The sequence below is a fragment of the Oryx dammah genome, unplaced genomic scaffold (genome assembly GCF_014754425.2).
Source record: "Oryx dammah isolate SB20612 unplaced genomic scaffold, SCBI_Odam_1.1 HiC_scaffold_10, whole genome shotgun sequence".
NCBI classification, from domain to species: Eukaryota; Metazoa; Chordata; class Mammalia; order Artiodactyla; family Bovidae; genus Oryx; species Oryx dammah.
The window spans coordinates 72,603,979-72,619,283 of NW_024070194.1; the positions used below are offsets into that span (position 1 = coordinate 72,603,979).

General features: G+C 49.1%; 1 protein-coding gene across 2 annotated transcripts in view; it reads left to right on the top strand.

Moving 5' to 3' along the window:
- The window catches only part of KIF16B (kinesin family member 16B), a 289,681-nt gene that overhangs the window by 157,647 nt on the left and 116,729 nt on the right, over nt 1–15,305 (top strand). For both annotated transcript variants that reach the window (XM_040248276.1, XM_040248274.1), the window contains exons 16-17: nt 3,989–4,071; nt 6,094–6,182. In XM_040248276.1, the coding sequence (XP_040104210.1) occupies nt 3,989–4,071; nt 6,094–6,182 (172 nt within the window). The remainder of the gene's footprint in view (nt 1–3,988; nt 4,072–6,093; nt 6,183–15,305) is intronic.

Consider the following 15,305-nt stretch of genomic DNA (forward strand, 5'->3'; position numbering starts at 1 on the left):
AGATGAAGGAGTCAATCATAGTTAGAAAATCTGAGATCTAGAAGGAGGTGTTGAGGACTTGATGAGGGTGCCGAGCCCTTGAGGGTTTACTGCAGGCGGAACACAGGCGCTGGGTCTCATACGAAGGCCTCGCACAGCCAGTCGCTCTCATCCATTCCTTCGTTGCCTCTTTCCCTTCAGCTTTTTGCTTTTTAAATATGCTCACAAGTCTCCTTTAAACAAAAATATCCCATGGGATCTGTCATCTCCCTGCTCCAGCCACCACGAACTCTCTTTCTCTTTATACACAGACAGCTTCTTTTCCTGTTTTGTTTATTGAAGTGTAGTTGATTCATGTATCAAGTATACAGAAGAATACACAAACTTCTTGAATGGGTTGTGCACTCGGGAGACCTCGACCACAACTTCCTGGCTTCTGAGGTTTTCCTTCTCCCCCTCTCTGTTGACTCTAGGGGTTCATCCTCTTCTACTCAGCCGTTAGAAGCTGAGCTCCTTTAGGTGCTCGGCATTGGGCTCTCTTGGTTCCCACCTTTCTGTCCTCTCCTCAGGTGACTTTCCCACAGCTGTGGCTTCCTTTGTTAGAGATGACTCAAATAGAAAGAGATGTAGCACACTCTCACGCACACACACATATATGCACATGTCTATGTACACATATCTACCTAGTATCTGTAGAGATGCATGTGTTTATATGTACACATGTATATGCACGGATCTTGGAATGAGATATACACATATGTATGTGTGTATAGCCATCCGTCTATATATTTTGAGGTCTCTATCACATATGTAAATTTTTTTGGTTATTGTTAGGATTAAAAAGCAATTCTTAATCCTCCAACTTTCTAAATTTCTTAATTTCCATCATTCAACAGAATGTACTTGACAAAAACCAGGGGTTCTTTCAAAAGTATACTTGCCAACATCAGGAAGACATCTTAAAATATTCTATTTTAGCACAGAGCACCAGATTATCAAAAATACACATGTATACATGTGTATATATGTATATGAGTAAGTAGGTATGAAGGTGGGTAGGTTGGTAGATGGACAGATTGAGAGAGCTCCCAGCCTTTCTTCTGGAGCTTCACACCCTTCTACCTGCAAAAGGCATCTCAAATTCATTATGTCTAAAACCAAACTCAGTATTTCTGCCCCAACCCGAGTTTGATCCTTTTCAGGTGTTGTCATTCGGTGTGAACGGCTCCCTAGCCAGCTAGTTACAGTGAAGCCTAGCCAAGAGCCGTCTCCCACACCTCCTGGTCCCTGTTTCTTGCCTACATGAGTCCTGGCCGTGTTATCTCCAGGTGTCTCCCAGTCTGTTCATTTCCCTTCCTCTTACACCTCCCTCCCTAGTGCTTATCACAGTGACGAGCACAGTAAGTGCCCACTCAGTATTTGTTGAGTGAATGGATGCACAGCGGCATTGTGTAAGAAGGAAGCACAGCCAGTAGGTTTATTCAGGAAAGGAGTACAGTGGAGGAAAGAGAAGGGACCAGCCTTAACATAGTCCCTTTTATGTGCCAAGCAGTTTTTACACATTATTTGGATGGAAGCAAGGAATAGTCACCAGTGGTTTCGTCTTCTTTTATAACTCCTCAAAGAGATTTTTATGTGTATTTCATGCACATACATGGGTGGCAAGATTATTTTCGTTCATTTAATACAATATGAAATATGTCTCTGAAATACTATCCTATTTTTCCATTAACATATTTTAGCAGTTTTCAACTTGCATGGCTGAACATTTGATTAACAGGAAAAAAAATTTGATTAGAGGTAATTAACACCTGAAATGAGATTGCCTTATTAATCTCTAATGTCACTTTAAGAGCATTAAATACACATATATCCTGGGCACGGCTGTTTGATTTTTGACTTTCTCTGTGGCACAGGGTTTTGAGTCCCAGTCATAAAAGGCATGGGAGACACCTTTCTTCATTATGGTCACAGTGCCTTTCCATAATTGGGAAATATATGAATGCAATTTTATGTGAGGAGGATAAGCAGATTGTTGGGTGGATAATATCTACCGCTGCCCTTCTGAGTCTCCCCAAACTGTGTCCTCCTCCTCTTGGCTTCATTTCTGCTAAATAACAGCAGTCACCAGAACCAGTACTTCGGTTATTCCCTTGGTTATGATCCAAACCCATTAGGTTTTAACTGTATTGAATTTGAAGCTCCTTTGAGATTATGAGATAGTATGTGAATTAGGCATATGGATATGCCAGTCTGAAGCTCCAGAGTGGCCATGTGAGGTATTGATGCTACCTTCAGGGTCCAGGGGCAACTGGTACCCAATAGAGACTGATGGCTGTGGCCAACCAGAAGTCACGTGCCCTGTCCAAGGGAGGCAGTAGGCAGCAGCCCAGTGACAGTACTGACCTCCTGACACCAGATCTCCTAATTTTTGAAGGAAAGCCAGAAACTCAGACTTTTATATGACAACTCTGGAGTTTTCACTGCTGTTTTTTTTTTTTTTTTTAAATTTGCGTAGGATACACAAAACACATCCGGGACCTGAATTTTTTTCTTTGACCTTTGTGTTGCAAATTCTTTATCCTGGCTGCGGTTCTCTGCGGTATCTTTCTACCTCATCTGTCCAATATGGGTTCTTGCTGCTATTTCAGATGCCCTGTGTTTTGGCTGGACTTGACCGTCCTTTCTCCAGACTCAGGAGACCCATCCCTAGTCTCAGGCTTAGCTCCTCTCCCCGGTCACCCTCACATGGGGCACCTCTCTTGTCCTCTGCTTGTCCTGTGAGACCCAGCAGAGGACCTCGATGCCAGAGTCTGTCTCCCCATTCTGCACCCTGTACTCATCACTTTGATCTTTCATGGTTGAAGACTTCTCATACGAATGTCTTATCTTCACAGATATGTTGCCTTCATTTTCAGGGCAAAGATTGAACATGGGGTCTGTTCTGAAGGCTTGAGAGACTCTCAGGTGTGATATGTGCTTGCGTGCTAAGTTGCTTCAGTCACGTCCAACTCTGGGCAACCTATGGACTGTAGCCCACCAGGCTACTCTGTCCATGGGATTCTCCAGGCAAGAATCCTGGAGTGGGGTGCCATGCCCTGCTTCAGGGGATCTTCCCGACCCAGGGATCGAACCTGTGTCTCTTACGACTCCTGCATTGATTGGCCAGTGGTTCTTTACCACTGGTGTCACCTGGGAAGTGGGACCAGCTCAGATAGTACATCTTTTAAATGCTTTCAGCGACGGGGAGTTCACTGCTTCCTGTGACATCTGTGCAAGCTTTGGACAGCTCCGACCTTAGAAAGTGCCTTTTTGCTTACTGGCTTAGTCAAGCTGAAAGTTGCCTCCCCACCTAATGATTTTGTTACCCTTGTGCATTTACATTCCATCCTTTTGCCCTTTGTACAGTTTGGACCCTTGTCAGTCAGAAGGAGCCCTTCTTGTGTGTCTAATGTAGCCATTTCAATTTTAACAGGATTTTCACAAGAAGCAGCGTCTTTACAGGAAATAGACACACACAGAAAATGCACGTTTTCGTTCCTGTCAAATTCTGAGGGAGATTTTAGTAACAGTGACCTGTGCTCTGGCAGTTTCACTGTTTTTTCTTTTGAAAGTTTTTGCTTTTGTTGGCATAAATAAACATTTCCTAAATTGGTGACCCTATGCTTTGTTTGCTTTCCCAACATCTCTTTGGTGAACTGCTTTGTGTTTTTCTTCTCAACAGTCAAAAGTCTAATTATTTGTATATTAAGTTTTAAATCTTGTATGATTTTGTTGTACTTAAACCCCTCACTTCTGCCCTGGGTGGCATAAATGTTGTGACACATGGCTGTAAAAAAATAAAAGCATTTGAAGGTTTAGAATTGGCTCTTGTGTAAGCAGACTTTTGGGATGAAAGCCTCCTCTCCTTCCTGGGAATCCCATCTCAGCTGCAGAATTCCATGTTAGAGTGTCCTCTGCTGACCAGGTTGCTCACTGTAAACTCATTGCTATTTCTGTGTGTTCTTAGGTGCCATGATCCTCTTGGGAAGAACCAACATGTTTCGTTTTAACCACCCAAAGGAGGCCGCCAAGCTCAGGGAGAAGAGGAAGGTGAGCAGCATGGAATCTCGGGAAGCCAAGTCCACTCTGGCGGGGTGGGGGGGCTGGGGGTCGGGGAAGAGGGGTCTCCGCTCTGGCTCCAGCAATTAGACTTCCTGGGGCAGGAACCAGCCCGCAGCCTGGCTTGACTCCAGGGAGTTGGTTTCCCCGCGGACGGTGGGCTGGTGGAGTAGGATAGTGAGCGAGGTCCCGCGTGGGAGGAGACAGGCGGCTCTCCAGCCTCCTCTTCACCCCTGCGTCCCTATCCCCCAAAAGGGGGTGGACACGCTCTCAAATTAAGTGGAGGGTGCCCTCCACTCGGGGTTGTCTGTTTTAAGAGTTTCTTCCACATCAGAATCACTTTCATCCAAAACTTTGCTCTCTGCTTATTTTCATTCCTAGTAAGTTGGATTTTTGATCAGGGTGTGAAGCAGAGATGGGGCAAGTTTAGGACAGTTGAACAACTGGAAGAGATTGCAGCTTGTTTGGATGGAGACGTCCAGGGGCGCTTGAAGCTCTAGATGGGGATATGGGCCAAGGACCAGAGAGGGAAGGGAAGGTGTGAGAGGGACGTCTGTCTAGCTCTAGTGCACCGTGCTGAGCTTAGATGGAGGAAGAAAATGAAGTCACAGCAGAGATGTCTGTGAGGCAGCCACCGTGCGGAGCCTCCGTGAACCACTTTGTGTCCACAGAGGCTGTTGGTACTCCCAAGACACAGACGAGCGAGAGGAGAGACTGAGACTGGCCTGTCCTGTGGCCAGCAAGTGGGGATCAGGGACTTGAGCCCTGAATGCTGGCCCAGATGTGTTAGCCCCTCACACGGGGTGTCAGCGCCCGGCCCCGAGTCACACGACCCCTCACAGGGGGTGTCAGCACCCCAACCCGAGTCACTCATCCCTCACACGGGGTGTCAGCCCCCGGCCCTGAGTCACAATCCCTCACACGGGGTGTCAGCCCCCCGCCCCGATCACACAACCCTTCACACAGGGTGTCAGCACCCCAACCCGAGTCACTCATCCCTCATACGGGGTGTCAGCCCCCCTTCCCAGAGTCACACGGCCCCTCACACCGGGTGTTAGCCCCCTGCCCCGAGTCACTCATCCCTCACACGGGGTGTCAGCCCTCGGCCCAGAGTCACAGCCCCTCACACAGGGTGTCAGCCCCTCGCCCCGGTCATTCATCCCTCACACGGGGTGTCAGCCCCTCGCCCCGAGTCACACGACCCCTCACACGGGGTGTCAGCACCCCACCCTGAGTCACTCATCCCTCACACGGGGTGTCAGCCCTCGGCCCAGAGTCACAGCCCCTCACACAGGGTGTCAGCCCCTCGCCCTGGTCATTCATCCCTCACATGGGGTGTCAGCCCCCCGCCCCGAGTCACACAACCCTTCACACAGGGTGTTGGCCCCCCGCCCCGAGTCACTCAGCCCCGCGCCTTGGCCTGCTTTTGCAGGACTGCCAGGGTCCCCAGTGACCTAGGTGGGAATAACCAGAAAGCGCAGTCCCCACCCCAGCCTTCTCTGGGCTGCTGCTTCCAGCCTCTGAGCCTCCTGTCTGCTCAGCCCAGGTCTCCCTGGAGGGCCCTTTGGGGACCCCGTTGCAGGGAGGAGAGGGAAGGAAGCAGGCCTGCCCGTAACCTTCTGTGGGAGCAGGGCACAGCGTTCGCTTTCCTGGTCTCCCTCCTCCTCCCTGTCCCTCTTTGTCACTCAGCAGGCTTGGGTGCTGCTGCCAGGGCCCTACTCCTGCCGGGGATGCCAGGACATCCCCTTCCCTGGATGCAGCAGCAGGTCAGGGAGCCCCTCGGGGCTGAGTGGCTCCTGTGCGGGGGTGAGACCCTGCTGGCCTTAGCTTGGGGCCTGGGTTCTGGATAGACCCTGGGCCTGGCTGCTGCAGCTTCCATCCTCAGAGGGTACAGTTGTGTGGGGGCTCCTGGGGGTGCTGGGCCCCTCACTGCCTCTCCCCGGGAGAGAGACGTGCGGGCAGTTACCTTCTCCTGCTGCCGAGGTAACCGCTCTGCCCTGTGTCTGCTCTTAGAGTGGCCTTCTGTCCTCTCTCAGCTTGTCCATGAGCGACCTGTCCAAGTCCCGGGAGAACCTCTCTGCCGTCATGCTGTACAACCCAGGGTGAGTGGACAGCGGCGTCGCCTGCTCTGGGGTCGTCCCTGTGGTTGTGTTTGCTCTGTTGACCCCATTAAAGTCACTTACTTAAGAAAAAAATCAGGTAAATAAAGCTTCTGCACTCAACCCTCCTTTATCAAGTCAGCCATAGCGATTTTTCAGGTTCCTTTCCAGCGCTCGATGGGTATGAGTATCCTATTACGAGAAGAATCAGCATTGGTAAGGCTCATCACGGCTTCCTTCTTGTTTTCATAGCAGTCTAACATTTTAGAGCTGACACTTGGAGTGCTCCACGCACGATCCCTTTGGCTCAGGTACTTTCGCTTCGTTTTGTAACTGTGGTGTAATCACAGAAGCAGCTTTGGTTCTTAGGGCTTCAGATGCTGAGGGAGTCGTGCTCACTCCTTCCAGTCTCTAGGAGGCCAGAGGCCACGCGCAGTGGTGGTTTCCATGGACTTGGTGGTGGTGACCTTGAGCAGTTAGCTTAATTGCCTGAGTCCTCCATGGTTCCATCCGCAAAATGGTCATGAAAATGCCTCAAAACAGAAAAGCGGATGAGAGGACTTTGAAGAGTCCACAACTTTATCTTTCCTGCAAAGAGAATCTCATGTAAAACAGTGGAGGTAAATCTCATAGCTAAATGTGTTAAATTGACAGCACTGCCATCTTCCAGAACTGGTGGTCCGTTGGTTGGCACTGTCCTAGGCACTGTCCTGAGTGCCTCACCTTCGTCAGCTCCTGTATGTCACAACGACTCTCTCTCACACATAGAGTTTATACAGGCTTGCTCGCCAGTTTCAGGGTCAGAGCCATGGTGTGAGCCCAGGTCGGCCTGATGCCCAGCCTGTGCTCTGACTCTGTTCCTATCTGCCTTTCCCCACGTGGGGCACGGTTTCCCACCTGGGAACTGGTTCCATGGCCCATTGCCCCCAGCTCAGCACTTCTCAGAAAGTCTAAATATCTTGTCCCTTGGCTCAGGTCAGTCCTCCTGTTTGTGGACAGTAGACACGCCTAGAAGGACTTTGTTCACTGTTGTAGGAGTTTAAAGCTGGGAGGGGGCCTTTCATCATGTTTCTGGATTCTTCTTTCTCTCGGCAAGCAGGCTGAAGCCCAGGTCTGGTTAGTAGACCACTGGCTGCAGACTCCTGGGCCTTCTCTCCTTGCAGAACTCCTGGATGTGCACACAGGCCGGCCGGTCCCTTCTGTGTCAGCCCTTGCCAGTACCATTCATGAAGCCTTTCCTTCTTATGACAGGGTTACTGAGAAGAGTTGTGCTTGTTTAGGTAAATCTGTCTTGGACTAACCCTTGGTGATTGGTAAGACCCCTGAAACATGAGAACAGTCTCAGAGCAGCTGGGTTATTGGTACTTGGGAAGCTCGTCAGGTTGTCGGTCTTTAATTAATTCCTCCCTGTGCTTTCAGCAGCTTTCTACCATGACTGAGACTGCGTCTTTCACATGCTCACTTTATTTGGGTTTAATGTAACATGCAGATGTTTAGGGTTGTCTTCAATTTAAGAAGCATGTTCCCATCTGTTCAGTGTTGTGGGGCTGCTTGAATCTTTGGGGTGTGTAGCATGTTTACACGGAGAAGGCAATGGCACCCCACTCCAGTATTCTTGCCTGGAAAATCCCATGGACGGAGGAGCCTGGTGGGCTGCAGTCCATGGGGTCGCGAAGAGTCGGATATGACTGAGTGACTTCACTTTCACTTTTCACTTTCATGCATTGGAGAAGGAAATGGCAACCCACTCCAGTGTTCTTGCCCGGAGAATCCCAGGGATGGGGGAGCCTGGTGGGCTGTCGTCTGTGGGGTCACACAGAGTCGGACACGACTGAAGTGACTTAGCAGCAGCAGCGTGTTTACATGGGTGGATTCATCTCCCCACTTGGAACCCATTTCCTGTCCCAGGATTCAGGTACCACCTTCGTTGTCCTTGGTGGTGGCAGCTTCAATTCTGAGTAGGCTTGACAGTAACACGTGACTGTTCCATGCCTCTGAAAACAGAAAGTGATCTGCATTCCACCCGAGCTCTGGGATGCAGTGTTGCCAGCTGTGGGCCCCGCTCTTCCAGGCCTTACAGATGGGATCTCCTCCAAACACAGGAGACTATGCTGTTCTCTTAAAAGTGATGCTGTTTTGTTGTTGTTTGCTTGTATTTAAGCTAAAGTGGTTTTTTGCAGTGTCTGTGAAATGTAGGTCAGAATGTAGTAGCTTCACCCTCAGAACTTGTCAGTGATTTCTCCTGGTCTGAAACCTAAGATCCCAGGCCTCGGTGAACCGCCCCACCCTGTTGACAGCTCAGCTCTTCATCATCCGTGCTGGACCCCACCCCACCCTCATGCCCCTTGCTCTGGGCACCAGCCATTCCGTTTTGGGTCCCACTTCGTTGCTCAGACTGCCTGGACCAGTCATGCCTTGGGGCTTCTCCTCTGCTGGTCCCAGAGACTGGTGTGCCGTCTGCCCGCCCCGAGGCGCAGTACACGCGGACTCCTCTGGGTGCTGTTCCTAACTCCCCTCCTCCCACCGCTTTCTCATGGCTCATCACTCCATCTCTGGCAGCCTTGTCTTGTTCTTTGTGATGCACACTTGTCTGTGAGCAGGTCCTTTCTCAGCCCCTCCTGAGAAGCAGGTATGGTTCTCCCCTTGGGGACACAGTTCCCGATAAGACCCCTGGTGGGCTTACAGGTCGCTCCAGGGGAGCAGCCAGTACAGGTCATTTATGAATAAGGGTAGAAAATGAAAATGAGATGAAAGTAGACCACCTCGGGCAGTCCTAGATGGAGTGATCAGAAGAGGGCTCCTGAGGCGGGGACATTTCTTATAAGGCTCTTGCGGAGTGAGGATGATGCTTGTGTGACCGGAAGCGGGCGGGTATCTCCAGGCAGAGGAAGAGGAAGCAGGCACGTGGCATCCAGCCAGGAGGTGAGGCGAGGGCAGAGCAGATGGGTGCAGTCACCGGAGGGCGGGATGCCGGGAGGGCAGGGGGCCAGCTGATGTGGGCCTTGGAGACCCCCGGAAAGAGTTTGGCTGTTTCCAAAGAGTGCTGGGAAGCTGTTAGATGTCTTTAAGCAGTAGAGGAACGTGAAGATTAATTTACTGCAGATGTTAGTACATGCAGCATTTGGAGAAGGTAGTGTAGAGTGAGAGACCATTTAGGAAGCTGCTGCCGTAGTCCAGGTGGGAGGTTCCAGCGGCTTGGGTCTGGGTGGTCATCATGGAGATGGAGCATCATGGAATTGAGGGCTGTCCCAGGCTTTGGATTTAAACAGTTGGGCAGATGGCAAACCTGCTTCTGAGGTGAGAGCAGCAGGAATGACCCCCCTGGGCTGGCATGGGGTGAGAGTTCAGTCCATGTATCTTTCCTGTTAGGTTGGAAATTTTTAGAGGTCAGAGGCTGGTCTTACTAATTTCTATATTCTGTAGTGTCATTCACGTAACAGGCTTGATGAATGTTTAGCAGACAGATTAAGAATGAATTTATAGTAAGATACACATGTCCTTGGGGCTTCCCTGATAGCTCAGTTGGTAAAGAATCCGGCTGCAATTCAGGAAAGCCCAATGCAGTTCCTGGGTCGGGAAGATCCACTGGAGAAGGGATAGGCTACCCACTCCAGTATTCTTGGGCTTCCCTAGTAACTCAGCTGGTAAAGAATCCACCTGCAATGCAGAAGACCTGGGTTCGATCCCTGGGTTGGGAAGATCCCCTGGAGAAGGGAAAGGCTACCCACTCCAGTATTCTGGCCTAGAGAATTCCATGGACTGTATAGTCCATAGGGTTGTAAAGAGTCAGACATGACTGAGCCACTTTCCCTTCACTTCGCACATGTCCTTTGTGGGGAAGAAGGTTTTTCACTACTTCCTCTGAGCACGTGTGTTCCTGATGGTGGAAAGAGGCACATCGTGCAAAGGAATGTGTATCTGAGGCACAGGTCAGTTCCAGAATGACACTGCAACTGGTAGAATAACCTCAAGCTCATGTTCAAGATCCTTAGGCAAAAGGTGGGAAGAGGGCCTCATGAAGAAGTGAAGACTTGGCCCAGGCAGTCTGAGAATACAGCGAGAATCGGTCTGTGGTTGGCGGAGGAAACTGTGCTGGATGAGTGGACGCAGCTGTGGTGACCTGTTCATCCGTGCATCTCGTATCTGCCACCTCTGCAGCGCTCATCTGTACCAGTTCAAACTCAAATGACTTGATACTTCATCATACCTTCATTCCCCTGATTCTGGCTGCCCCCTCCAATTGCCACTGGCTACAGAGAAGTATTACCCATGAATTAAAACACAATTGGAGAAAAGTCACTGCCTCTGATTTATGGGAAGCAGACACCCTGTACAGTTTATCTGCTCCAGGAACTCGGCAAAACAAAGTAGGAATAAAGCTGCACTGGGTTGTTTGGATCTTTTTTTATGTAACAGGTGTAAATTTGTTTTCATTTAGTCACTAAGTCGTGTCCAACTCTTTGTGACCCTGTGGACTGTAGCCTGCCAGTCTCCGCTGTCCATGGGATTTCCTAGGCCGGAGTACTGGAGTGGATTGTGACTTCCTTCTCCAGGAGATCTTTCTGACACAGGGATCGAACCTTCGTCTCCTGTGTTGCAGGCAGGTGCGTTATCACTGAGCCACCTGGGAAGCCTCACAGATATAAATACCTATGACCGAGGTTAAGCGCCACTGGATGAATGGAAAGGGGGGCTTCTCCCTGTCTTCTGTGCAGCTTCATTGCTGTAGCAACATGCAGCCTGTAGTGAGTCACCAGGGCCCCTGGCAGGAGGAGGTGGTGTGGAACGCACAGCAGGGCTCTGAGGAAGCTTTAGTGGTGACTCCATCTAACCTAGCATTTCCTTCTCCATAGCTGAGGATATGAAGATGCTGAAAGGCTGTAAGATGCCTCATCTTGGAGAATAAAGCTCAGGTCAAACACTGAGCAGAAATTTAGCCCTGGACACTCATCAGGCAGAACCTCAGGTTGCTCCACTCAGTTCTGTTTGAGGAGGTCCTATCCTATCCAGTGAACTGGATCGTGTGCTGGGCCCTGAGAGGTTTGCAGGAAGAGAAAGTTTTGCCCTGGAGAGTAGATGCTCTGGGGGAGGAAACTAGGTGAATGCTGGCAGGAGTCGTGCTGAGTGCTAGAAGAGGTAAGAAGATTCTGCAGGTCGGGGCCTGGCTGGGGAGTGTTCTGAAAACCAAGCCAGGGTGTGTGCAGTTTGCTTTGATAAACAGACGGCTGTTCTTTGAGGAGATGCACTTTGGCAGGACAGGATGGGGCAGGAGAGATGGCAGCTCAGGTTCTGCAGGCATGTTCTTCAGCACCTGTGTGCAGGTAACATTTTTACAGGTTCTGATAGGTGTGCTTAGAATAAGGATTGTGATTAAAATGTATGGCCCCAAATACAACAGAGAATTGTTTTCTCTGTACTCATAAGCATATGCTATCTCATTTCTCCATTCCTTTTTAAAACTGCGCTAAGATGAATCCACCTGCCAGTGTAGGAGATTCAGGAGGCACAGGTTTGATACCTGGGTTGGGAAGGTCCCCTGGAGAAGGAAAGGGCAGCCCACTCTAGTATTCTTGCCTGGGCAATCCTCTGGGCAGAGGGGCCTGGCAGGCTACAGTCCATGGGGTCAAAGAGTTGGTCACGACTAAGCACGTACACACACAAGACGCACTTAACGTGAAATTTGCCATCCTAACCATTTTAAGGGTACAGCAGTGTTAAGTGGGCCACATCATTGCAGCCAACCTCCAAAACTCCATTGCTGTAAAACTGAAACTGTACCCATTAAATAATATTCCAACCCCCCTCCCCCCCGTCACCCTGGCAACCACCATTCTATTGTCTGTCTCTACTCTAGGTACCTCATATCAGTGGATTCATACAGTACTTTTTTTTTGTGACTGGCATATTTTGTGTATTATAATGTCTTCAGAGTATATTCCATTTTGTAACAGGTATCAAAATTTCTTTCTTTTTAAGGCCAAATAACATTCTATTGCATGTATATGTCATATCTTACATATTCATTCATCTGTCAGTGGACACTTGGGTTGGTTCCCCTCTTGGCAGTTGTGAAAACAGTTATTTTCTTTTTTTTTGTTTGTTTTTGATAGTGGCCACCCTAATGGGCATGAGATGTTACCTCATTGTGGTTTTTCTTCACTCTGTTTTCCTTCCATATTCTCAAGAATATCCTATCTGGAAAATAGTGTTTGGAAATACAGAGAGATGGAAAATCTCAAGGTCTGATTCCCTAGTAAGTACAGTAAATAACTAATGAGTGTCAGTCTGAATCAGACATGGAACAACAGACTGATTCCAAATTGGGAAAGGAGTATGTCAAGGCTGTATATTGTCACCCTGCTTATTTAACTTATATGCAGAGTACATCATGTGAAATGCCAGGCTGAATGAAACACAAGCTGGAATAAAGATTGCAGGGAGAAATATCAATAACCTCAGATAATGCAGATGACACCACCCTTATGGCAGAAAGCAAAGAAGAACTAAAGAGCCTCTTGATGAAAGTGAAAGAGAAGAGTGAAAAAGCTGGCTTAAAACTCAACATTCAAAAAACTAAGATCATGGCATCCAGTCCTATCACTTCATGGCAAATAGATGGGAAAACAATAGAAACAGTGAGAGACTTTATTTTGGGGGGCTCCAAAATCACTGCAGATGGTGACTGCAGCCATGAAATTAAAAGGCATTTGCTCCTTGGAAGAAAAGCTAGGATCAACCTAAATAGCATATTAAAAAGCAGAGACATTACTTTGCTGATAAATGTTCATCTAGTCAAAGGTGTGGTTTTTTCCAGTAGTCATGTATGGATGTGAAAGTTGGACTATAAAGAAAGCTGAGCGCTGAAGAATTGATGCTTTTGAACTATGTTGTTGGAGAAGACTCTTGAGAGTCCCTGGGGCTGCAAGGAGATCCACCCAGTCAATCCTAAAGGAAATCAGCCCTGAATATTCATTGGAAGGAGTAATGCTGAAGCTGAAACTCCAATCCTTTGGCCACCTGATGCGAAGAGCTGACTCAGTTGAAAAGACCCTGATGCTGGGAAATATTGAAGGCAGGAGAAGGGGCCAACAGAGGATGAGTGGTTCGATGTTATCACTGACTTGATGGACATGAATTTGAGCAAGCTCTGGGAGTTGGTGATAGACAGGGAGGCCTGGCGTGCTACAGTACATGGGGTCACATAGAGTCAGACACAACTGAGTGACTAAATTGCACTGTCTGACAAGGACAGATCCAGGGATCCTGATGACCCCCTTCAAGCCCTGCCAAGTTCAGTTCAACCAGCTCACTCACAGATATCTCAAACCCCAGTCCATGGGGTATGGATCCAGGAAGTACTATTAGTCAAGGAGAGACGTGTTCATAATGGCACCGAGATGGAACAGTGAAGGGTGCTGGGGGCACTGCAGGAGGGACGTGGAGGGGAGCTTGAACTGAGGCATCACTGGAAGGAGCCTAGAGGCAGGCTAGAGGCGCCCTGAGCAGGAAGTGATGAGGCCTGGGTGGGTAATGGGATGTGGGCAGGAAAGAAGGAAAAGCCGTTGGCATCCATCTTCTGGTTTTAGTAGTTGATTGGGTGGTGCTAGCTCCCCAGCAGAAAGGTGGATATAGGAGGAGAGGCAGGGAGGACAGTGAGCCCCGCCTTGAAAACCTGGGCCCTGGCTGTGAACTTCCTTCCAAGAGGGACTGCCTGTGAGCTTGGGGTCAGCCACCAGCTCCCTGTAGGGGTGTGGGGTCTGGTCCACCTGTCACAGGCCCCAGGGAAGGCGGGTCCCTTGCATCCCCTCAGCTGCTGAGTGAGGGCCCTTGTTTGTCCACCCTGAGCTGCGGCTCAGACCCCTTGGTGTGTGAGCATGTGCACTGGGCAGATTTTGGTAAAGCCTGGCAGGAGTCAGGGCGCAGGTAGCCTTTTCCCGGGACACTTGGACTCCTCTGGGTTGATTCAGCATTTGCGCTGCTGTGCAGCTCACCCGGCCCCGGCTGCATGCCTCCTCCTCCTGGCAGAAGTCCACGTCCCCCTGCCCTGGGCTCCGTCCCACAGGCTTCAGCAGACACATGCAGAGTTCGGGGTCCCTTACCCTGTATTTGCCTTGTTGCCTCTCTTAGGACTGGTCTGGTGCCAGGGTCCTGCCCTGGTTGAATCCAGGGTATCCGAAGTGTGACAGCATCGGCAAAGAGATTTAAAGAGAGAGATAAAGAAAGAATGTTGCAGATAAGAAAATAGAGGAGAGAAAGAGGCTGATAATCCTTGTTTACACAGAAAGCTAATAAAGCCCCAAGACAAGGGACTTGCTCTGTTCACGGAGGCTGCAGGCGCCCTCCCAGTCTCCCGGGGGAGTGAAGATGCAGAGCGCCTTCCCGTTCAGGTCTTAGAAGCCCAGGCAGAAAAGTGAATGCAGAGAGCCTCTATGCTCCAAGGGATCAGCCTGAAAAAGAGAGAAAGAAAGAGAGAGAGAAAGAAAAACATGGGGAGACCAAGCTTCTTTGGTGAGTGAGGCCCCTAACTTTATTTTCAAAAGGGACTTTTATACCTTGACTTGTACGTAGAGGGAAATGAAAGATGCAAGGTCATGCAGAATCAGCCCAAACACTCCAGCCGTTTTGCCCGTATTGAAACCAGGATTTTTTCTGCAAACCTTTCCCGTAAACAATGTTGTGTACATTATCTTTTGGCCTTGGAGGCCTGTGGACATTTTATGATCCTCTTTTGATAAAGGCTGTTCAACCAGAAAACTTATTTTCCCTTGAAATGTTTTTTCTTTATATTTCTAATCTATGTTAGCCTCAGAAAGTATCAAACAGAGTTACATTCTCACAGGGCAAAGGTGCAGCGAGTTACAACAGAGAAAGAATCAATTAGCTCAAAGGTCTGATGTGGTTAAATTCAAGGCTACTATTTGTTTTTCTTACATTCCAACTATGTTAACTAATGCACTCCCAGGTGTACAGTGGATAAGGGATGTGGGAACTTGGCAGCAAGCATTGGCTCAACAGTGAAATCCTACACCAGCGCTACTCTAATAGTTTTTAACTCTTCGAAAGACTCTATATTTTTAGAATATTTTAGGCTTCCCATGCCTCTCACAGTTGGAAGGCTATAAATAA